General features: G+C 30.1%; 2 protein-coding genes across 3 annotated transcripts in view; both read left to right on the forward strand.

The window, feature by feature from the left end:
• The window catches only part of LOC143071516 (uncharacterized), a 150964-nt gene extending 126545 nt beyond the window's left edge, over positions 1-24419 (forward strand). Inside the window, exon 7 of the mRNA XM_076245867.1 lies at positions 15592-24419. The gene's annotated coding sequence lies outside the window, so the exon portion shown is untranslated. The remainder of the gene's footprint in view (positions 1-15591) is intronic.
• LOC143071519 (dual specificity protein phosphatase 2-like) lies at positions 862-24419 on the forward strand. Of its 2 annotated transcripts, none has more exons than XM_076245874.1 (4): positions 862-1377; positions 9737-9849; positions 10706-10820; positions 13558-24419. In XM_076245874.1, the coding sequence occupies exons 1-4, from the start codon at positions 996-998 to the stop codon at positions 13926-13928; spliced, it is 981 nt and encodes a 326-aa protein (XP_076101989.1). In that variant the 5' UTR covers positions 862-995; the 3' UTR covers positions 13929-24419. The 2 variants fall into 2 exon arrangements, with proteins under 2 accessions (XP_076101989.1, XP_076101988.1); XM_076245873.1 differs by having other exon boundaries at positions 865-1377; positions 10706-10925.
• Positions 24420-25876: the final 1457 nt, after the last annotated feature.

The raw sequence follows: 25876 nt of genomic DNA on the forward strand, positions 1-25876 counted from the left end.
TACATTAATTTTAGTAATGATAAAAGTTTCCCTGATTATGATATACCAATTTTTGACAATTTCAACCATAAATTCAGTCTACAATACATATATTGTATCAAACGCCTGTTTGTAGTCTACAAAACAGCAATATGAACGATATTAACGGCTGTTCTTTGTTGGGTTTTTTAACAAATACCGAATAATTTTGTTAAAAGTACATTTTTTAACTTTGTCTCATAAAAAAACATAAATCGTCAACATACATACTAGGATCATGAAATTTAAGTATTTGCGCCAGGCGCGTGTTTCGTCTACAAAAGACTCATCACTGCCGCGCTTGGCCTCCAATCAAATAAAGTTACATAGGCCAAATAAAGTACGAAGTTGAAGAGCATAGACTGAGAGGACCAAAAATTCCCAGTAATAGTTTTGCCAAATCAGAGACTGGCATTATGGCATATAATACAATTGTATTATATGTCTCTGGCCAAATTAATACAATAAAAGCTGCCTAAATTCTATTGTGTAGTTTTTTTTTATTATACAAAATTGAGGTTTCCTTGCATACTCCTTTAAAAAATCTGACAATGTTGCACAACTTTTTATTATATTTTTGAAAAAGCATGATATCTCATAGTTTATAGTTTACTTTTGACTGTGTGACAAATTGTTAAGTAAAAATGGGATTTTAATCAAGACCCCAACCCCTCATCAATCTTAGAGGTGAACCCAGAGTCCGTTTTTTTTTTTTTTTTTTTCATTACTGTGTAGCCAATCAGATTATTTCCATATGCCAGAAGTCAATCGATAATGGAACTATATTCTACGCGCAAACACAAATGTGTAAAATAATTTATGAATGAGAAGTCATGTGACAGCCCGGAAGTTACTATCATTCATAAACATATATACAGTCGTGTGAATGGCCACAACGAAACACAAGCTTTAGGCAAATACACAACGAAATACTATGTTCTCGCGATAGTATATTCATCAGCTGCCAAGTTTTCTTAATGGATAACATTCCTGCGAACTCTGTGGAACCAGAAGAACTGGTAAACCATATAAAAAGCCAACAAGAATGCACTTTGATCTTGGACAGCCGTTCATTCATGTCTTACAACGAGAATCACATAGTTCATTCAGAAAATGTCCATTGTCCACCCATAGTAAAGCGGAGATCTGGTGGATTTGTAGCGTTAGAAAATATAGTACCATGTGAAGTTAAAAGAAAACAGTTAGAAAGTGGTATATTCAGGAAAATAATTGTGTATGACGGAGACACGTGTGACTTAACCTCAGCATCGAAAGATTCTAATTTATACTCAGTTCTGAAGAGTTTAAGACAACAGTTAGTTGATAAAATTGATCCTGGTGATATATGTTATCTTAAAGGTTTGTAAATGATTATTGATCTTTTTGTACATAAAGGTGAAGTTCCTACGTTTATATATTCTAATATATAGTTTTGATTTACAGATTTCAGAAGGTCAGTCTCACTCTGGAACCAATATTATACATGTACATGTATGTACAAAATGTATCTTAATATACATGTATGTGTATTAGTTCCATCAGAGACATATGATAAAATACAAATAATTGTATTATATGTGGTTGTCTCTGGTTCCATGCCAGGTCAGCTTTGAATTAATTTCAAACACATGTAGATGTAAACTTCAGACTTTTTGTTATTGTACATTTGTTTGGCTTGATCATATTATACATGAACAATGCATATTATTTTGCCATTACATGTATTTGTTGTTATTTCAATAGTATTTAATTCTGTCTCATAGAACTAGAAAAAAAGTTTAATAAAAAAATGATTAATTTTATTTAAGGAAAAGGAAATATTTATGCTTCTTCTTATACAGTAACTATTCACAAGAGGGGGCAGGACGTAGGGATCAGGTGTTTTTAAGCTCGGGATTTTGGGATATATCCTTTCACTTTCAGGATCCAGAAAATCTTTTTTCCAATCAGGGATGTCTCGCGCCCATTCACGTTCGCAACCGATCACGTTCGCACCCTACACGTTCGCGCCCAATTTTTATTGGTTTTGTGTTTGATAACTTTATAACCAAGTTTTGGCAAGTGTATTCCTATTAGTATATTTGTTGTCATTGTCTCAAAATAAAGTGAGACAACATGTTTTTTTGTGTTGAATAAATCTTAATCATGTTTTGGATAGTGTATTGTTAAAATATTTTTAATCATTGTTTCTAAATAAAGTGAGATTCTGACGACTGGGATTTTTGGGTGGAATAAATCTTAAATATTTATCAATTTTGGTAAGTGTATTGCTATAATTTTTTATATAATTGTTTCAGATCAAAGGGGCCAATCTGTTAAAAAAACAATTATCTATTGTGTTTTTCATTTAAAATTTTCAATGTTTTACTGATACGAAGCTAAAGACATGCAGTATTTACATCAAGGCAATTTTAAACAACAATCATGATTTTCTAATTATTCAACTGGAACTTGATTTTAAATTGGGTGCTAACGGACCTTGGGTGCGAACGTGCGAGGTGCGAACATGTAGAGTGCGAAAGTGTATTGGGCGTGAACGGACCTGATACACCTCTTAGTAGGTAGAAGTACATGTATGGTGTACATGTGTGTATACACGTAGTATATACAATGTACAATAATTGATGTTTAGTCTATTTTCAGGATCCATAAAAAATCCCCCTAAACATCATGAACATGTACAGTATCTGAAAATGTATTCAAATGTTTATTATATCCTAATCATGGACGAGTCTTATGTTGACCTTGCATATACATTGTATATATAAAATTATAATGACTGAAAATATTCATCAAACTGGCCAATGGCATATACATTGTAGTAAATGGTTCATTCAAAATTACTACATTTTATATTTACATGTGAAATTAATTACCAAGGAATTTACCTTTAGGCCATGTAAGCATGAATGAATGAAATTAGATTCACATGATTTTCCCTGGATAATATAAACAATGGTAAACATTTTCACATGTTGAATAACACTTACCTTTTACCTGTGTATTTCAAATGCACAGTGTATATGTATCATACTTGTATACATAAGGATGAAAATTATTTAAATTACATGTACAAGACAGTGACAAACCAAATACTTATTAGTACAAATGTACATCAATTCACACATCAACTTTAGAACATTGTTACAGTTTATAGTTGAATTATCATGATTAATAATTGAACATATACATGTCTATACAGCATGTATGTATGTACAATGTATCATAGTGATATTGTTGGCTTTTTTCAAAACTATCTTTACCCTTTTTTATTGGGAAAATATATGTCATTTCCATCAAATTGGGAAATTTATAATAAACCATGAATTTGACTGGAACTTCAATTGGCAGACCCCCTTTCAAGAGGTAAACCCTTATTTGAAATCTAAAAAGAGACCTAATTGTCAGTGATGATACATAAATAGACCCTCAAATCTGCACAAGTAGTCATTTTAGGCATGAAAAATGTTTAAATGGTGTTTTTCAGTTTGTATATTCATGCTCAATTACTACTCAGTACTGAGACTGCACTGTTGGGGAAAAAAGTTGTCTTTTTGTGGATAATTTTAAGCCATTTTTTTCAAATTAAGATTCTTCTCCAGGGGAAAAAGCTTTTATTCTCCAGTAATTGAAGTCAAACAATATCACTGGACTATGGATGCAGTGTTTACTTATCCCTTTATACCCTCTACATGGAAACTTATTGCATTGTGCCAGAAGGGAATCAAAAGAAAGTGTTCCCTTAAGCTTTTGTCATAATGAATTATGAAATTATAAAAGTGTGCAGTTTTCCAAAAGTGACATTTAACATGTATCGAAAAGAGTGTATGGAGAAATATAATAATTAATTAATAATTTTCAGCTTATATTTAACTTGTGTGAATTATAAGAATTAAATATTTAAAGTACTTTTAATAGGTCTGTACATGTATACAGCCTGTAAAATGTACATGTAGTTGACATAAATTAGATATATTTACATTTTGTTCTATAAGTTATAGAACAAAATTTAAATTTTATAGACTATAACTGTAACTTACTATTGAAGTGGAAGTGTTCCTTCTCCACCCTTTGCAATTCATTAGAAATTTCTGGCTTTAGGTTATTTTTTCTTTTCTTTAAATTAAACATCAACCATGTCAACTGGTCACAAATTAAAAAAAAAAAATCAGAATATCAATGGATTAAATATTAAATTTTTGTCAACCTTGTATCAAATGCTCATTTGATTGCTGTTACTTTTGTTTTTATATGACCGCAATATAAATATTTTGGGATCGTGTAATGGTATGATGTCGTCATCATCATCCGAAGACACATTTGGTTTCCGGACAATAACTTTGGTTTAAGTGAATGGATCTCTATGAAATTTAATAAGATGGTTCAATACCACAAAGGAAAGGTTGGGATTTATTTTGGGGATGATGGTTACAACCGTTAAGGAATTAGGGCCCAAAAGAGGCCCAAAACCAGCATTTTTCTTCTTTCAAGATGATAACTTGTGTATAAGTATTTCAATTGCTCTGGAATTATACCACAATGTTTAATACCACAATATATTTCAATTGCTCTGGAATTATACCACAATGTTTAATACCACAATATAATAATATATCAAGTACACATACATGTACATGTACTTTCATGTAGATTATGAATAATGTTTTGTTTGAGATGCCTGGTGGATCACATTAACTTTATCTTTGATATATACCTCAGGGTTCTCACTAGGGATTTATTAGACAAGTACCACTCCTCCAGTCCAGGGCTCATCATGGTTTTGTCCATGGTGAGTCCAGCAGTTTGAAGATGAATTTTTAATGCTACATTATTTAATATCATTTCAATCTCCCTGACAAAATAGATTAAGGAAATGAAATAAAATTAAGTAAATTTTCAAACTTTCGGAAAAAAATAATGATGAATGTGCTCAGTACAAAATATACATGTACAACAAAAAAATATCAAACTAATTTCATTTTAAATATTATACATATAATATTAGTATGATATTAATAAGAAGATTTACAAATGAAGTATGGGTGCCAATGAGACAACTATTATCAAACATATATAGGTCAAAGTATGACCTTCAACACTGAGTCTTGGCTCACACCATACACATATATAGCATGCTTTAAAGGGGCCCAAAAAGGACTAAACAAGGAATTATATGAATCTGGAATAATTTTGAAAATTGATGAGAGATTTATGATGAAAACTAACCCAACGAAATAGGTTTAACCATGCACATGGCTAAGGGGGGTTTGTTACTAAGTTAATTCTGACTGAAATGATAGTGCAAGTGAAAATATAACCTTTAAGCCATGGGCATATCTTTATTCAGTTGGGTTAGTTTTCATCATATATTTCTGATCAATTTTCCAGAATTCAAATAATTTCTTGTTACTAGTGGTTTTCCTGTCAAACATGAACCAAAAGTCTAGTCTATATATATAAAAAAAGGAACACATATGAACCATACCAACAAACGACAACCACTTAACATGTTTTGATTGTAAATTATTTAAACATTTTGAAATATTGATTCAGCATGTTCAGATTGTTCATGCCACTTTTCTACTTTGTTTAAAATTCATGTGATACATTTTTTACATGTACTTCAAATTAAAATTTAAAAAGTTGCATCCATGTATATGTACATACAGGTTGCAATTCTGTAAATATAGACAATGCAATTTCCTATAAGCACTCCCTTTGCGGCTAACACTGTGACACAAATTCAGGTATCGTTGTCATACAGATACAGACCATGCATTGGTTGTCTTTTCCTTTATTGTTTGTTGATTGGTTGCTGTCCTATCAAGATTTACCCCAAAAAATCCTAACTGACTAGTACTTTTCACCATATTCCACATTGTACAGCTATTTACATGTACATTGTACATGTACATATGGTTGTTCCTCAAAACCATCCTCTGGAAATTCTGTAATAACAATGCTGAAATATCTGTCTCTCTTGAAATAAATATTCTAGTTGCCCTTATTACTGTAATATTTTTTGCTATTTTGGAACTTAAATTTTAAAGACAATTGGCTTAATTAATAGCAAGGAGTTTGAGGTCTTTATTTTAAATACATTAATTTTTATGGTCATGTTACATGTACTATATATGTACATGTATTTTATGTTTCACAAAACATGTATATTTGTTCAATTAATTAAACAGTCACACCTTCCTCATGTTTCTTTCAATATTGGTTAACATTTCTATTTTTAGACTTTAACAGATATTTTTATAACTGTATGTGCCCTAAATAGCACTTCAGATGAATGTGATGTATATATATATATACATGTAATCAAACATTATCTAAATAAATACCCACTCCTCCCTAAACATATTTGACATGTCTATATTTAGACAGTGGATTTTCATTACTATTGTGTTTTGTAATATTTTCAGTTATATATGGTCCAAACATTATCAAAATACATACGGTTTACCCACACCCTTCTGTAAATGTGAAATTTTTTGAATACATGTTTTATATATAGATGATGCAAATTCATGTACTTCAATTATTTTAACAATAATAATAAGGTATATTTGCACATACATGTACATGTTATGAGTACAATGTTTGCCAAGTTGACAGCCATTACTTTATCTACGATAAAACCATATATTTTTCTAAGTTAAATTAAATTTGACTGTGGCTGTTACTATATTGTGTTTATGAGTGCAGGATGGGTCTTTTAAGACATGTTCATAGTAGGTCCTGTCATTCAGGCAAGAACACTAAAAACCGTACATTTATGTCATTGTACAGTACATAGAGGTCAACATACATGTATGGGTTTCAAGTGTCTGTCATTTGTCAAGTTATGAATAGCTCATAAGCATAGACAAATTGCATGTGAACAAAAAAAATCTGTTAAATCAACAATTTTCCCTGTGCATTTAATTAAGAGTGACACACAGAAGCAAAGATCCTTCATGTTATTAAGTGTTGGGCTAAATAAAAAAAGATGTGTGTTTCCAATTCCCTACCCTCCCTCCCTTTGTAAGCTAAAAAAATAGCCTACCCTAAAGTGTTTTTTTCATTTTTCAACAAGCACAATGTATCACCAATAGACTCCGTGTAAAAAAAATGTAAAATAAAAAAATCCCTACCTACCAGTACAAGCTACCCTATTTTTTAAAAAGATGTAATAGAAAACATATATTATTTTTTTAGGCCTTGACCCCATCTTCAGAATCTTCTCATAGCTTACAAGTGCACAGTTCTTGTTCATTTTAATATATTGGAAGCTTTGAATATTGACATATATAACAATTTCCTGTCCAATTCATAAATAAAGAAGAAAGAAAGCAATGCATACATGTAGGACAAGAAAGGGTCTAAATTAATGTTGATAAAATCTGATCATTTATATATATAAATTATAGGTACCAGACTGTAATATTTATTATTAAAGGAACCAAATTGTATAATACAATTTATATAAGAATCAGACATGCTGCTTTATTGAAAGATAACATAGGCTATGACTATGTTCCACTTAGTTTTCATTCATATACCATGTTGTTCTGACATACTAGTACAATGTAATAGTAGAACACTTCTGTGCCATTATAATTTTCCTAATCTGGGAACACTCTTTGAACAGTGATGTCTAGTGGTGATAGGCTATACATACATGTATGTATATTTTGTGGTTTTATCATGTGACTGATTGGTGCAGTACCAGCTGCACTTATCAGTGTAAACAAACAGAGGAAATGAGTTACAATCTATTTATACCAGGAGTAAACATACTCCTACACAATCCATGCATTGTAGTTATTGATAAAAAATCAAGGCTAATCAAAAACGTGGGGGATCATCCTATGACAGATCGGTAGAATGATGCTGTATTGGAAATCGTACAGCTGTCTTCCATGGTCAACCAGAATATATACAGCCATGTCGACATTAATTTAATGTTGTGATAAATTTGATTTTAAATACTTTGAATTAAATGTGGGTGGCAAATTTTCCTTTTTAACTACTCTTTCAAATAAGACTAAATTTATTTATAATTTCCCTGTAATCAAATGGAAACAATGAAGTGGGCATAAAGGTAAAATTGATTTTTAAGAAAGAGTGGGAGGATGTGTATAAAATATGTGTTAAAGTAGTACTTGTATCACTGTGCTATTATAATATAAACATTATACAAGTATACTTTAATCCCTAAAAACTAGTTTAACAACACACACATTTAACCATCAGTCCATAGTCTGTTATTTTGTCAGTAGTTGTCTGAAGTCATATCGTAACATTTTTGTTAATGATAAATTTGTTATTTGAGAATTTGGTGTTAATTTCAGATTTTTTTTTATAAAAAATATATATTCACAGCTTGAGACTATTTCTAGAACTTGACAAATTGTATAGTCAGCTGTCTAGGGTTGAAGTCTACATGACCATCTTTGTTGACCTATGAAATGTCCTTTGGTAATTTTTGTCATTGGGTTGCTGTAGAATTGATGTATACCCCAACCCATATGGCATTTCAATTAATCAAGAGTTGTATGTGAACTTGATATTGAAGCATACTGCATGTACTGTAGTTTTTATGCCCCACCTTTGATAGTAGAGGGGCATTATGTTTTCTGGTCTGTGGCTCCGTTGTCTGTCCGTCCGTCCGTCCAGGTTAAAGTTTTTGGTCAAGGTAGTTTTTGATGAAGCTGAAGTCCAATCAACTTGAAACTTAGTACACTTGTTGCTTATGAGATGATCTTTCTAATTATTAAGCCAAATTAGACTTTTGACCCCAATTTTACGGTCCACTGAACATAGAAAATGAAAGTGGGAGTTTCAGGTTAAAGTTTTTGGTCAAGGTAGTTTTTGATGAAGCTGAAGTCCAATCAACTTGAAACTTAGTACACTTGTTGCTTATGATATGATCTTTCTAATTTTAATGCCAAATTAGATAATTACCCAATTTCACGGTCCATGGAACATGGAAAAGGATAGTGCGAGTGGGGCATCCGTGTACTTTGGACACATTCTTGTTGCAACTTATAATAAAAGCTTTAAGGTTTTGATTTAGATCAACAGTAGACTCTTTGTTATTTCACAAAATGAAAGATCTGTAGTGGCCTTTTCAATCCATATCTGTGTTATTTCACATAATGAAAGATCTGTAGTGGCCTTTTCAATCCATATCTGTGTTATTTCACATAATGAAAGATCTGCAGTGGACTTTTCAATCCATATCTGTGTTATTTCACATAATGAAAGATCTGCAGTAGCCTTTTCAATCCATATCTGCATTTCTTCGGTGGTTAATATTCAGAGGGAAAAGGCAGGGGGAAGAGTACAGTTCAAAATTCCTTATATTTATTAGGTTATTTTGAGTATATTTATCATGTTGTTTTGAGTATATTTATTATGTTATTTTGAGTATATTGAGTATATTTATTATTTGTTTTAAACTGGATCTCCTAATGGCATGAATGGTAAACATACAATGTACATTTAGGTCAGGCTGATTAAAATGTTAATGTATCACGTACATGTATGATTACCATTGAAAGGAAGCCTCAGCCTTCTTGGACTATTAAGTCCTTATGTTAATCTCTGCTATCTACTATCTGGTTAAGACTTTCACTAATGCTTAGCAAAAGTTATAATAAATAACATAAGGTAAATAATTAAAAAAATAATCAAATTCACAGGTCTAACTTTGGTTTTATTGTTTCAGGTGGATTTTGTGATTTCCAGAAGCTAGCTCCACAACTCTGTGTGGGACAATCTCATTCTTTCCAAACATCACATTCATTGAAACCAGACCAAAGAGTTATTGACTGGATCACAGTAAGTATACACCACTGGCCCTTGTCACACAGTGAATCACACCATAAGAAGAGGGATACAGCTATCTGAACCATACCAAACTGTTATTGACAGTATCCCATTCAGGGGCAGATCCAGTTATTAAAGAAAAGGCAGGGGTCCAACCAAATGTCCCCATTCAAATACATTGATCGTCCCCGAAAAATTGAGGGTTTAAACACAATGTACCAATGAACAGAAGTCTTAATAAACGTAAAAAAGTATTTGCAACTTGAAGTTAAGCAACAAACATTCAATATAACCATGAACCAATCCTTGATGTGATTTGGTTATTATAATTAATATAAATTTGTTTCTCTCTCATCTCACCATCACCATGATAACACAGATACAAAGATGGCTGAATTATTATTACGATATGTATTTATGAATGAAAGAAAGATATTGGGTAAACATGTACTTCTGTGAGATAGAAATATATATCAAATACATCTGAAATCATTCACCAAGTCTTACTTACTTTACAAGGAGATTCATGAAATCAAACCAGAATTTAAATTAAGATATGGTACACACAGTTATATATAAATTTGTACAGAAATGATTTAGATGAGTGGGTTCTCACATTTTGAACAGAAATATAAGTTCATAAATACTAAAATGTGAAGGGCACTGGTGCTTTTTCTCTGTAATTTTTAAATGTTACGGTTGGAGTCAAAACAAGATATCATAATCATATATAACACAATGACTACAGACATTCAGTAAAAGGTCATTTACAAGAAAATCAAATGAACTTACAACATTAGAGTTTTTTTTTGTAAAAATACAATTTCTGTAAATCGTAGGTACATTGAATATTTTTGTTGTATTTCAGGACCAACCAGTTGAAATACTACCTCACCTCTACCTTGGTAATTTCCAGCATGCCTCCCAGTTAGACATTCTACAGAGACTTGGTATAACCTCACTGATGAATGTGTCTAAGAGCTGTAAGAATTGTTTTGAGGATATGTATGAGTATATGACTATACCAGTAGATGATAATGACTCTGCTGATTTATCATCCTGGTTTGACAGTGCTATTGCTTTCATTGGTAGGTACTGGTTAAAGGGCAAAAACTGTAAACTTGTGCTATTGCTTTTATTGATAGGTACTTGTTAAGGTGGTATGGGAGTCTAAAATAAAAATGATAGAATTTGTTCATACTTTGCCAAAACGTTGTATCTATTGATACATTTTGAAAAATATAATAAAAATGATAGGTCACCGCGCATTTTCTCAAGCTACAGGACGGGACAAAATGACACATTTTGTATGGATTATACAGGAAAAAACACCATTTTGTGATTAGAAACTAAACATAATGATAGAATTGTTAAATACTTCAGGAAAAGATAGCTTTCTGACACTGCTTTGAGAATATCAAAAGAAAAGATAGGGTCACCGTACGTTTTTTCCGGCTAAAATACAAAATAGGAAAATTTCGTACAGAATCCTTCAGAAAATGTACTTTTTTAGAGTTACCTCCCCTTAAAATGCCAATTTTTTAAAAAAATAAAAACAACCAAAAATAATTAACATTTGCAAAAATTTCAATATTTAGAAGTTATATTCTTATAAATTGGTACTTTTAAATGAAAATGTACATTAAACATCTGCATTCCTGCATCAAATTTTGCTAACTTGATGGAAAATCTGGACCTTTGATTCTCTGTTTTTCACAATCCAAGATGGAGGAAGACACCCATACCACCTTAAAGGGCAAAAACTGTAAACTTGTGCTATTGCTTTCATTGGTAGGTACTTGTTAAAGGGCAAAAACTGTAAACTTGTGCTATTGCTTTCATTGGTAGGTACTCGTTAAAGGGCAAAAACTGTAAACCTGTGCCATTGCTTTTATTGATAGGTACTTGTTAAAGGGCAAAAACTGTAAACCTGTGCCATTGCTTTTATTGATAGGTACTTGTTAAAGGGCAAAAACTGTAAACTTGTGCCATTGCTTTTATTGATAGGTACTTGTTAAAGGGCAAAAACTGTAAACCTGTGCCATTGCTTTTATTGATAGGTACTTGTTAAAGGGCAAAAAATTGTAAACTGGGCAGTAGCTTTTATTGGTAGATACTTGTAAAAAGGCAAACACTACATGGATTCCTTTATTTTTTGTGGATACCAATTTTCATGGATTGCAGAAAACTTCATAGATATATGATTTTGTGGTTTTGCTAAAGTCTGCTAAGATGATGATGATACAACCTGATGGAAGAATCTTTTATTCATTGAACATTTAAATTCATGATTCAACTGTACCCACAAAAACCATAAAAAATGGTATCCAACGAATACAGTACTGTAAAGTTATTTATTAACACAATTTTTGCTATAATAAAAAATAATTGACACAAATATTTTCTTTGTTGTCAGACAACACTAAATGAATGTTTACTCTCATTGAATCTTTATAATGCTGCAAGTTGTTTCAGGTTATTTCTTTACCATAATTTGTTTAAGCAACAAGTGCAAACATGTTTGTGTCATAACTAACCATTCAGTCATTATTATTTGAGAATTTATTTTTGGATGTAACACGTCTTCTGATTGGCTGTCAATGTTTTGTCTATCAGCTCATAGACATAATTTTGTCATGTGACCGTCATGTCTGATCATGTCATCAACGTTTTTTCATGATTTACTGCAGCTTAAAATGGAATTTAAAATTAAGTTATAAGGAATAACTGTAATATTTTTTTTACGTCAATTTAAAATAAAATCAAAAATGTGGTGCACTTTAAAATAACATGCTTTTGCGAGCTATTAAGTGTGCACTACATTTTTAATTTTATTTTTTCATAGACAGAAAATATACTAATCATTCCTTAAAGGTTTTCAGAAGACAAATATTCAGTTTAGCATAAGACGAGTATGTCAAATTTTAAGATTCTTTTAACAACTAAATCAATTCTTCATGCTTTAAAACATATCGGCACTTACAACTTCAAAGAAGTCAGTATACTGTTGATCCTCTCTCTATCAGTCTGCTGTCACATGAATTGAAATATTGTCATATTTTAACAAGAACAATGAAATCAGAACTTCCTGAAATTTGTATCAATGTTACACCCTGTCATGTGTTTTCATGCACTTACCAGCTTCCTACATTTACCAAATACTTATATATTCTTACATACAATTGGGATGTATGGCACATTTTTCCCAGGAACTACGAATCATGCTTTCTTCAATCATCATCTTTCAGTTAATCAAATTTGACATTTTCTTTAACATAATGGCTAAATACAGAATTATCATCATTAGCCACTTTGAATCAGAGCTTCCTGAAATTTTGTTTCAAGCTTTATGTGAGCATGCTATTGTGTGTGATTTCATGTTTAGTAAATACTTGTACTAGGGAGGATAACTTGTGAGCATTTACTAAGAGTTCATAGTTCAACTTGTTAGGATAAATATAAGCAAATGCAAAAGAATTATGATTTGCTTGGCTTAACCTTGTTACAGGAATCAAACAAACAAATTATGGCGGATTTAACCTGGACATTTTTGTGGATTTATCTTATTCTAAACAAATATATATATCACAAAAAACATTTTTTGACGGTCCAAATACCTGATACAATTTCATTTCAATATAAAAAAAAAGAAACATTTTGAAAAGTTGTGTGTGAATTTGATGAAGTTACCTGCATGTATAACATTTCTTTCTATTACAGATGATGTAAAAGCTAAAGGTGGTAGAGTATTAGTTCATTGTCGAGCTGGGGTTAGTCGATCTGTCACCATATGCCTTGCCTATCTGATGTTTACCGCCAAAATACGATTAGAAGCTGCATTTGAACACGTACGATCAAAGAGGAGCATGATCTCACCTAGTTTAAACTTTATGCGACAGTTAGAGCAATTTGAAAAGGAACTTGATTCGTCTATCAGTTTGAGTACATCTTCTTCAGATATCTCCATGGCTAGTTCTATGGACTCGTCCCGTGATATAAGCAGCTCTGACTCATGCTCACACACAGGGTTTGAGTTTACCATGTCTGGTTCCATCACGTCACCTACGACACCTCTGTTACTACCCAGTTAACCAGATTTGAAGATTAATGTTCTGTTGGTGGCAGATCATGTGAGAAAGAGCATCCTCTGTTATCTAGTAACCATAATTTGTTGTATTTTTGTTTCTGATTAAACAATTAATCTAAAGGCCATTAAATTTTGTATGTACATTTTCATCCTCCTCTTAAAAGATTTGGCTACATTGGAGAAATTTGCATATTATTTTTTTTTATTATTTTCTATTAATTTGATACCTGAATCTTTATTTTCTCTAGATCTAAATGTCAGTGGGTAAAAATTTATTATGACTTTGTCACAACATATTTGATAATCAATACAAACCTGCTGCAAGGCACTCTGTCACACTCTGAGTTCAGACATGGATATGGTAAATATTCAGAAAATGTAACTTTAGAAATAAAGATAAAATGGGGAGTCAATTTTAAGGTGAGGAGGATAATGTACATATAATTTTAAAGGCTTTTAATTTTGAATTTGTTAATATCAATCTTATTCTCATTATATATCCTATATAGTTGGTAACTGGTAATACATGCCAGAGAAAAAGAAAATACTTTATAAAAACTTATATTGAGTCTTTATATATATATATATAGATTTAAGTTTATGTTTACATTTTTATACGACCGCAATAATTGAAAATTTTTTGGTCGTATATTGGTATCACGTTGGCGGCGTCATCGTTGTCGTTGGCCTCATCCAGTGTCATCGTCGGCGTCCAAAGACATTTGGTTTTCGCACTCTAACTTTAGTAAAAGTTAATAGAAATCTATGAAATTAAAACACAAGGTTTATGACTACAAAAGGAAGGTTTGGATTGATTTTGGGAGTTTTGGTCCCATCAGTTTAGGAAATAGGGGCCAAAAACAGGTCACTAATAAGCATTTTTCTTGGTTTTTGCACAATAACTTTAGTATAAGTTAGTAGAAATCTATGAAATTTTAACACAAGGTTTATGACCACTAAAGGAAGGTTTGGATTGATTTTGGGAGTTTTGGTCCCAACGAATTAAGGGCCAAAAGGGTCCAAAATTAAACTTTGTTTGATTTCATCAAAAAATTAATTATTGGGGTTCTTTGATATGCCAAATCTAACCGTGTATTCAGATTCTTAATTTTTGGTCCTGTTTTCAAATTGGTCTACATTAAGGTCCAAAGGGTCCAAAATTAAACTTAGCTTGATTTTCACAAAAATTTATTTCTTGGGGTTTTTTGATATGCTGAATTTAAATATGTACTTAGATTTTTGATTATGGGCCCAGTTTTCAAGTTGGTCCAAAATTATTATAATAAATCTTCAATTGCACAGTATTGTGCAATAGCAAGAAATTTTCAATTGCACAGTATTGCACAATAGCAAGAAATGTCTAATTGCATAATATTGCGCAATAGCAAGAAATATTCAATTGCACAGTATTGTCCTGTTTACAAATTGTCTACATTAAGGTTCAAAGAGTCAAAAATTAAACTTTGTTTGATTTCAACAAAAATTGAATATATGGGGTTCTTCAATATGCTGAATCTAACTATTTAGATTTTTAATATTTTGGCCTGAATATCAAATTGGTCCACATTGAGGTCTAAAATTGAACATTGTAAAAATTGAATTCTTGGGGTTCTATGATATGCTGAATCTAACCATGTATTTAGATTTTGGATATTGGACCATAATAGGTAAATGTCAAATTTGAAATTTTTAAGTTTTTAAGTTTAAGTTCTTAGACCACATTCATTCTGTGTCAGAAACCTATGTTGTGTCAACTATTTAATCACAATCCAAATTCAGAGCTGTATCAAGCTTAAATGTTGTGTCGATACTTGCCCCAACTATTCAGGGTTCGACCTCTGCGGTCGTATAAAGCTGCACCTGTGGAGCATCTGGTTGTGAATCATATTGGTAAAAATTATTTTAATCAAAATGTAATTTTTCAAATTGAGGATTTTTTCCACTTAAAAATGAATTGTTACAAATTGTTAAACAATATTTATAAAAAAAACTGAGAAAGAAATCCACCTAGAAAAGATATTATTATTATTACTTAAATGTATTTTTATATTAATGAAACTCACCTAAAAAGATCTACAATCAAACTGTTTACAATAATTTTTTTGTTTATTTAGTGTTTACAGATGTTGATATGTTTATTTATACATTATTTGTGTATCTTCAGGTAAAATACATTTGTATACAAACTTTATTTCAAAACATACCGGTTATTGAGTATTTTATAAATATGCCAAAAAGATATGTATTATTGTGCATTGGTTTTTGTAATCCCCATAATTAATTCAAAAGGTATTTATTACTGAAGTTTTATTTACTAGTGCAGTTAACATTACTATTCATTTCATGAAAATTAATTCAATGTAGATTAATGTCATTGAAGTAAGGACATTACAATGTATTCAGTGTGCATACTAATGTCATTGTAGTTACAACATTACAATGTATACTTTTGAAATAACAAGCATACTAATGTCATTGTAGTAACAACATTACAATGTATACTTTTGAAATAACAAGCATACTAATGTCATTGTAGTTACAACATTACAATGTATACTTTTGAAATAACAAGCATACTAATGTCATTGTAGTAACAACATTACAATGTATACTTTTGAAATAACAAACATACTAATGTCATTGTAGTAACAACATTACAATGTATACTTTTGAAATAACAAACATACTAATGTCATTGTAGTAACAACATTACAATGTATACTTTTGAAATAACAAGCATACTAATGTCATTGTAGTAACAACATTACAATGTATACTTTTGAATAACAAACATACTAATGTCATTGTAGTTACAACATTACAATGTATACTTTTGAAATAACAAGCATACTAATGTCATTGTAGTAACAACATTACAATGTATACTTTTGAAATAACAAACATACTAATGTCATTGTAGTTACAACATTACAATGTATACTTTTGAAATAACAAGCATACTAATGTCATTGTAGTAACAACATTACAATGTATACTTTTGAAATAACAAACATACTAATGTCATTGTAGTAACAATGTAAATAAACTCATCATAGACACCAGGACAAAAGTCACCAAACTACACATTTTAATGTAAACAAGAATTTTTGATGAAAGATCATTTGTCTCTTGTGTCAAAGATCAAGGATAATTTTTGAAAAAATGTGAAGTGTCAATTTCAGGATTATTTTCATGTTATATATTTTGAAAAGAAAACTAAAGATTTAACATCAACATCCAAGGCATTCCAGTGACAGATAAGGATAGAGTAATAAATCAAATATCACATTCCACACAATTCATAGTCATGTCAATCAGTTGTACAATCTTTTCTAGTTTCATGTTAATTTAAATGAAAGATCCAGAAATTTTTATAAGTGGATGCCCACTGACTGCCTAAGATGGGACATGCTTTGGTGATTCCCTGTATAACCAACCATTTTCCCCCCAGACCCCTGCCCCCTTAATCCGCCTCTGCTCATCATAACACCATGAAATTAAAATTAAAAAAGGGGAGTAACTTAGATTCACTAAGCTAAACATTGTTATTTCATTGACACTTTCTATGTACATTTCAATAACACATATCACAACAGGTTTTTATGGAACGAACTACATTGTACATTTCTACATTTGTTTAAAGGAGTTGGTGTATTAGAATTGGCCTATGACATGGTGCATTCAGAATCATCTGAATTTTGCACTGTTACATTTGGAATTTTTAAAAGTGCAAAGGTATAACCTTTAGAACTTTTATAGATTATAGCTTATCATTTAAATTTTAGAATAAAAAGCAATAACAACTTGAAATTTTCCTTAAAACACCAAATGTCGTATAATTTGTTTTGGCACAAATATATTATTGAGAAACATTAAACACATACATAAAGCACACTAAACCGAACAGAATGAATAATTCTTTATTTTGTTGAGAAACTACTGAAAAGGTTTACAGTTATTTAATCCTTTAATACAAGTCTAGAATTAACCCAATTAAAAGTACAAAGGAGTAGGTTCAGTAAGACCCCTTTTTGGCCCAAAAATATAGCAGTTTTACAAAATTGTGAAAATGTAATCTTTTAGCTATTTACTGGAAAGTAGAATGCTTCTGCTATATAAATATAGGCTGTTTTTGACAATACAATGCACATATATTGGGTACTAGCATCATTAAGTCATGCTAAATTACTGAAATCTTCACAATTTTAGCATTTTAATTAAATTTTAGACAGTTTCCGTCTTAAATGAAAGTGGCCGCATTTGTGTTCATTCATAATATTGAAATGTAAGTTGTATTTGATGATAATACATAACATATATAAAGGTTGAGGATGAACACGGATGCGGCCACTTTCATTTTTGACAAAAACCATCTAAAAAGTGACGTTTTTTGTCATATTTGATAGATTTTTCATATTTAAGCTTGAATCGGAGCGTTTTTAAATACTAAGACAGTTAAAATCATTCACATAAAGTAATTGAATCAATTGAAATAGACACTTAAGTGTTTAAAAAGTGTCCAAAATTTTTCGTTAGATGAACCTGAAATTTGAGGATAAAATCGGCCCTTACCGGAACTACTCCTTTCAGTGAAAACAATTTGCCAAAATATGTTTGATCCCGATAAAACACATAAGAATGTCAATTCTAATCAAACCAATTTTGCACATGCATAATGTACAAAATTGATCTTAAGTTCATAGGAAATTAAATGCTTGCATTTATATTATTATTTTTTGTTGTTGAATGGACACAAATGTTAATAGCATTCAAGTTTTTTTATGTTAAAAATAAGGTTGCTTTAAAACACTGTAGCGGGACTTCAATTAGCTAAACAGTCTGTTCTGTTCATTTGCCCTTATCTTGAGAGATTAAATTTTTGTACAATAATCTGAATGTACATACATCTAATGTTTATTTATAGATTATCGTTGATCATCTCAATGAGATTGATTTTCTTGCTTGAGCCGGGACGGTGAAAGCGAAAAAAAGCAATTGAGTTGAGATGACCAATGATAATCTGTTTATCGCAATTTTTACCTATGATGACGTTGTCAATTTCATGTCAATTTCATTAGCGACTCCACATGCTTCCTTAGTTTCTAGTGATAATTTTCCATCTCATTTGAGTAGATATGACAAATTATCACAAAAAAAGATCAAAGGAAAAATGCACAAAATAGCGATAAAAACTGTTCTTACAAGTTTTCACTGTATATATTCATGTATATTTCTTTGTTCCTTTAACATATATGTACATGTATCTTACTGTTTTGTAAATTTCATATTTTACTGTTTCTTGTGGTTACATATCAATGCATATAAAGAGTTTGTTAATAATGTCTTTACCAAAAATAAGAAGCTTTATTTGACAAAGGCAGAATTCTTTTCTTCTTTAAATTTTTTTATTTTATAAAATAATTTTCTTTTATGAAGCTTTACAATCAAACAAAATGTGTATGTGATAAAACTGTAAAATAAATGTTTTTTTTACACAGTCTACCAAGTTTTCTATTTTCATGATACTATGCGTGAAAATAATTCTATTTATAGACTGCCCTGAGAGTTGTAACACATGCTATTGTATAAAGCCAAAAAAATATAAACGCAAATACGCTGTGATTAACAAGGATGTAAAATAAGAGTTGACCAAAAATTCATATGTGATAATTTTATATAAAAAAAGTGCAAAATATATTATAATACATAGGTAAAAAAATGTGTCAAAGCTATACCTATACTATAACTTACTTTTTCCCATGTTTATCAAAAAGGTCTATATGAAAAAAAGATAAAAATAATTTTTCATAACTGAAATTTACAACTCCTGATAGGATGTAAATATACTGCTTAGATATAAAAACAAGCACTTAATTATCAATGAAAATATTAATTAACACTTTATAGCACATTTTCATACATATAGAGTTTTATTAGACTTTGATTTGTCCAATTTTTCTATTATGAATAAATGGAATGCACAAATTGGTATCAACATTTGCTTCAGAGCCATATATATTATTTTACTAAAATATGCCTTGATAATGTTCCATGTAGGAATGTTTATGGGTCAATGGTCAAAGTTATAGCATCTATAATTAGCTTATATTTTAGAAATACTGTTCCTTGAATTTTATTGAGTCTTTTCAGAATTTATTGGATTTATCACATTGCAAGTAATATATCTTCAAACACAACTTCTGGTCAATACTTGACTGTAGTGAGTGAGATATATTTGGGAGTTTTACAATTTACTTTAAATTGATTGTTGATACAAAGAAGCAAAACAGGATTACAATTTTCTCATGCTCAAAATATTAAATGATCTCAGATTCTATTATTAGATCTCAAAACTTTTTTTTCTATTGTTCCATGACAATATAATAATATTTTCAGGCACTTTAAGCCTGTATTATTCATGTTCGACATCAGACATAAAAAAAAAATCACAATTAATTCGAAAAACTTCATACCAAATTTCTTGACACTTGTGTTTTACAGAATGATTTTAAAACTAACAATGGAACAGAATTAGAAATGTTTATCCATTTTCAGTCTGGTAAAATGTTGATAGGTAAAATTTAAAGCACACAAGTTCATTTTGTATCACCAAAATGTTTTATTTAAAAATTAGAATTTCTCAGTAAACTTTAACCTAAAGGATTTAAACTAAAATTGTGGATTCATTTATTTTTGTGGATATAAATTTTTGTTGGTTTAGTAAAAATTGGATTTCATGGTTTTGCTTGTACACAAGTCTATAGTAAATATATGCTGTGTTGAAAATTTAGAATTCAAGGTTGACTGTTACCCACGAAATCAACAACAATTGGCATACCAGAAATAATAATGAATCCATAGTTATCAATCTTGTTTTTGGTTGTAATGAATTAATTTCTTCTCATTGGATGCGCTGGATTGCACATGTTTGAAAGTTTTTTATTGTATTGGATATTAACATAAATTGTTAAGATTGATATAAAGTTTCTATTGTCCATGACAGATATGCCATCCCACTGGCAATCCAGAATGATAGTAGGAACTAGTTCAATTGGCCGTTTCAGAATCTAATGCATTCTGGGTAATATTTTCACAACTGTACACCAAAACTTTGTGATTGGTGAAAAACGATCCAAACAATTGAAATTCAACCAATGACGTAAAGTTATTTTCATTTTGGTGTACGAACAATGAGATACCCATAGTCCTTCAGATTCTGAAAAGGTGCATTATTGGTATATATGGTTAAAACTGCACATTGTGATCAGATCATCAAATTTCACTGCTATTTTTGAAAGCAGTGAGATTGGTCAATTTGAGTTTGATGTAATAAGGGGTACCATTCTAGCAAATCTTGTGACATAATATCAACTGATAATTATATTATGCTATAAGTAAGACAAAATATATAATATATATTGCCTGTTAGAATGTTTAGTTACTATATTTAGTTTATTTTGTTGTTTTTGTAAACAACAAAAGGGAACACCTCTTACATTATATGTAAGTGTATGTGTATTTTATATTTTCTTCACCATTTGAGTTATGACACCATCATGCAAAGGTCATGATAATTGTATGTGAATTAACATGTGTTAGAGTACATGCATTTAAAATGTGGAATATTACTGTGTTTTTTGTTTAGTTTTGTAAACTGGGTTTTAGTTTATAATAACATTTGTTATATGTGTTTTCTATGATAATAGTGCATAACTGCAGTGAATTTGTGTATTAGATGGGTTAAAGATTGCAAATACCCTATGTATCCCATATAAAAGAGAAAAAAAATCAATACTGTTTAGAATAATTTAATATTAAGAAAATTGACAGTCAAACAACAACATAGTTTTCCAGTTTTATTTCAACACCAGAAAAGCTAGTTGATCAGTTATAAAACAATAGTGAAACAATTATTACATTCATAAAAAGTATATGACAATAATATGTTGTGCTCATTTTCAACCTTGCTTATTAAGAACAAGTGGAAAGAACTATTTGTTGGATATAATTTGTTTTTTGGCAATAATTTGTTTTTTCATTTTAAGATATTGAGCTTCAGAAAGATTATCTATCAGCTATAATACAACCTATACAGTACCCTTACATTCCAATTTATATAAAACATTTATTCAAGTCTATAAGTACAGAACGGCACATTTCTTTGGACTTAGGCAAAGTCAATATGTACAGAAAGGCACATTTCTTTTGACTTAGGCCATTTAAATTTAACGATAATTTTCTCAATTATTTAAAGATACCTGTCTAAAGAGGACGAAGGGTTTGTCTTAATACTGAAGGATTACAGTTTATTGTGGCCATAAAAATAGCTTTTTTTTTATTATCACATTTGGTATACATTTTGTGTTAAAGACTAAATATGTTTTATTAATGTTTAGCAGTCCCTTATAATTATCTTTGCACCAATAATAAAGTTATGGGATATATTTGATAGATCAGTCCAACTGGATACTATAAAATCAGAAATAATTGCCAGGCTCTTACTAATGTGAATTAAATGACTTGGAGAGTGTTACAATAATAAGAACATGCATTCTGATCATTGATACATATATCTGTATAACAAGGAATTGTTTGAATCTGGAATAATTTTGAATTCTGTAAAATTGATAAGGATTGTGATATGAAAACTAAACAAAAGAAATAGGGTTAGCCCTACAGATTCAAATATTTCCTTGTTGTTTTCAGATTTTATTGGGATAACAATTCTTAATTTTGCAAGTTTACAAAAATTACAATAATTAGATACATGCATACTTTTTTTGTTTACAGTAGATGTAGGACAGACAATGACAGAATCCTATAATTTCATTATTTACTGATGGATTCTGGGAAATTAAATTAAAGCAAGGATTGTTACTGATTTTCAAATAAAAAGTTATCCTTTGATTTGTTTTGACACTGCCTAAGTGAGTTTTCATCACGTAAAGATCTACTTCAGTCCATGCTTTAGTCCAATAAGATTGTTTTATTGTAAATATTTCCATTTGAGTACTACCTCTAGTTAATCAGACTCACAAGAGTTTATAACAAATTCATATCATTGTTACAGCCATATTATATCTGCTGGTAGATTTTGATTGGCTGGTTAAAATATTATAATTACAGAGAAATAACATATGTAAATTTATGTAAATTATTGTTACAAAAAATGTATGTAAAAGTGATAGAGAAGAAAACTGAAGGAAAATGAAAGTATATTATATATTGTTTGGAGAGAGTTAGTAGAAAATATATTGTTCAGTTTATATTTATATTTTCTGTTTATAGAAGCTTTATTTTAGAATAAGTTCTTTACTTTAAAATTATCAATATGGTTAAATTTGATTATCTAAGCTTCGCCTTAAAAGGGGAGTTTAAAAAAAGCTAAAAAAAATTTTGTGATTCTTTTGAAAAAGTTGAAATTGATGACAAATTGTGAATAAAATTGTTGTTTTATACAGTTAGTTAATAACAAGTAACAAACTCACACAGAAATATACCAGCTGACAATCTAATACCATGCTATTTGTTAATCCATGAAAAGAAATTTCTCATACATGTACATAAACATAATCCAAAAGATATTTTAGTAGATTTAATATACATGGATCTTTGTTGACACAGGTTTGAGGTATGTTGTTAATATTGAAAGCCCAATTGATTTGGAAGCAAGACTTTTTTTGAGTTTATTGTTCCAGGTATTTTTTGTCTGTTTTATAAGTATTTATATAATCTTTTGTTTATTTTGATTGTTTGAATCTCTGGACGAGACAGTATTTAACATTGCCACTTCAAGTGCATAGTTTACATTATCTAGAATGATTACTTCCCTTGTGAATCTGTTTGAGTTATCTCCACTTTAACATAAATTAGATAGAATCTGAAATGAATCTTGTAATGTTTTTCAATGATAAATTTCAAACTAAATATCTAAGCACGAATTTCACATTTGGATACAATGGACATCTTCTTAATCTTAAATTATTTTTTTTTATCAAATTCAACTAACTTTCCAATAAAATGGAGATAAAAAAGGGAGAAAATAATATTTGTGATATTTTTTTATACAAAAAAAAAAGAAAATCAAAAGAAAAAATTTACCTTACTTTGTAAGGTATATATATATATATATATATATATATATATAAATCAGATCTGAGCCACAAAAAAAAAACACAAATACAGACACTTACCAGTATCTCGAAACATAAATTAACATTCTATTAAGGAGGCTGGTAAAGAAAAATTATTTTCCAAAAGACAATTTATGAAATAAAATTATAAAAGATAATGTAAACTATGGTTGTTATAAATATTCTTTATTTTTGTTAAGTGCCATGTTGTACAGAAGTTGTTAGCACTCTTAGTTCTATGATTTATAATTTGGTTTTGTGCCATTATGTATAAAAGTTAATAGTCCTTTGATGCCAAAGAAATGTACTTATTTTGATAAATAACTAATTTTGTCGAGAATATATTGAAGATTGATGACAAACTTTTGTTTTTGTTATTTATTTAAAGCCTATATTACTTATAAGCTGTACTAGTATAAATAAATTATCAATCAAATTGTCAATTCTATATTGACTTTTCCAAGGGCTTTGTTAACAAAGCCATGTGGTTTAACCAACATTACTGAGCTGAAACTCAGGCCAAAAGAAGCTCTTGGTAAAATTGAATTTAAAATGTCAGATGCCAAATGATTTGTACACACATGTATGATTTCACTTGTTACACCATTGTAAAAAGCCCTAGTTTGAAGAGAATAAAGAAAGAGGCATTTTGAGGGTATAGCATGGCAAAAACTATTAACTTACTAGTTAAAAATCCAAATCTCCAAGCATAATTATGTGTGTCCAATGACGAAAAATCTTCCTATCCAAACTAAATTTAAACTTGATCTGTCACTTTTTATTGTAAAACAATACACTAAATATCTTCAAGCAAGATAAAAGAAATGTGGACAACTGATTAAGATTGAGGACCATCACTGCAAAAAATCATCATACCTAACAATAATCAAACTTGTCATTGTTAAACTATTAAGCAAATATCATAACATCTGCAAGCATGATGAAAAAAGTGCTTTAAACTGATTACTTATGAGAATTTTTTAAATCCAAGGACTGTAACTGTGCAAAACAATCATCATACCGGAACAAAATTCAAACATGATCTGTAACTGGTCATAATAAAACTGTATACCAAATATCAAATCAATATCTTTAAGCTGAAAAAAAAAGAGCGTAAAACTGATTTGTAAGACTGACTGCAGGGAAGAGAGTCAAATTTTAACCTTAAATGCTTTGCTGCAAGGGATCTAATACCAAACAGACAAATAAAACACCAGTTATCCACTGACTTGTTACAATCACCTTGTTGGTCACATGTTTCCATGATGACTTTGTATTGGGTCAGCAGCTTGACTGTGATGAGTCGTATGAGTGAGCACTTTCACTATCTGTCAGATATCTTTTCTGATCTATGATTTTTTTTCGAGCCTGCGACTATTGTGGCAAAAAGATCAACATAGCTATAGTGATCTAGCAACTTTTATCGCAGAGAGCGTGACATAGTGATAAGGATCTGGTGGTGGTAGTGTTATCTATCTTCTTAAAAACTTTATTTTTTAGAAGGTGAGATACTTGGATGCTTCATACTTTGTGTATAGATGCCTTATGCTACGAAGTTGCCATCTGTCACATGTCTATTGTCCTTGGTCTCATTTTCATGGTTCAGTGACAACTTGAAAAAAGTTAAGATTTTTTATACGACCGTAAAATTTGAAAAAATTTTCGTCGTATATTGCTATCACGTTGGCGTCGTCGGCGTCGTCGGCGTCGTCGTCGTCGTCGGCGTCGTCGTCGTCGTCGTCCGAATACTTTTAGTTTTCGCACTCTAACTTTAGTAAAAGTGAATAGAAATCAATGAAATTTTAACACAAGGTTTATG

This window comes from Mytilus galloprovincialis, chromosome 4 (assembly GCF_965363235.1).
Source record: "Mytilus galloprovincialis chromosome 4, xbMytGall1.hap1.1, whole genome shotgun sequence".
NCBI lineage: Eukaryota > Metazoa > Mollusca > Bivalvia > Mytilida > Mytilidae > Mytilus > Mytilus galloprovincialis.

Coding starts and splice junctions, on each gene's coding strand:
- LOC143071519 (XM_076245873.1), top strand. CDS start 996: ATGGATAACATTCCTGCGAACTCTGTGGAACCAGAAGAACTGGTAAAC. Junction 1,378..9,736: donor TGATATATGTTATCTTAAAG/GTTTGTAAATGA, acceptor TTATTGTTTCAG/GTGGATTTTGTGATTTCCAG. Junction 9,850..10,705: donor GAGTTATTGACTGGATCACA/GTAAGTATACAC, acceptor GTTGTATTTCAG/GACCAACCAGTTGAAATACT.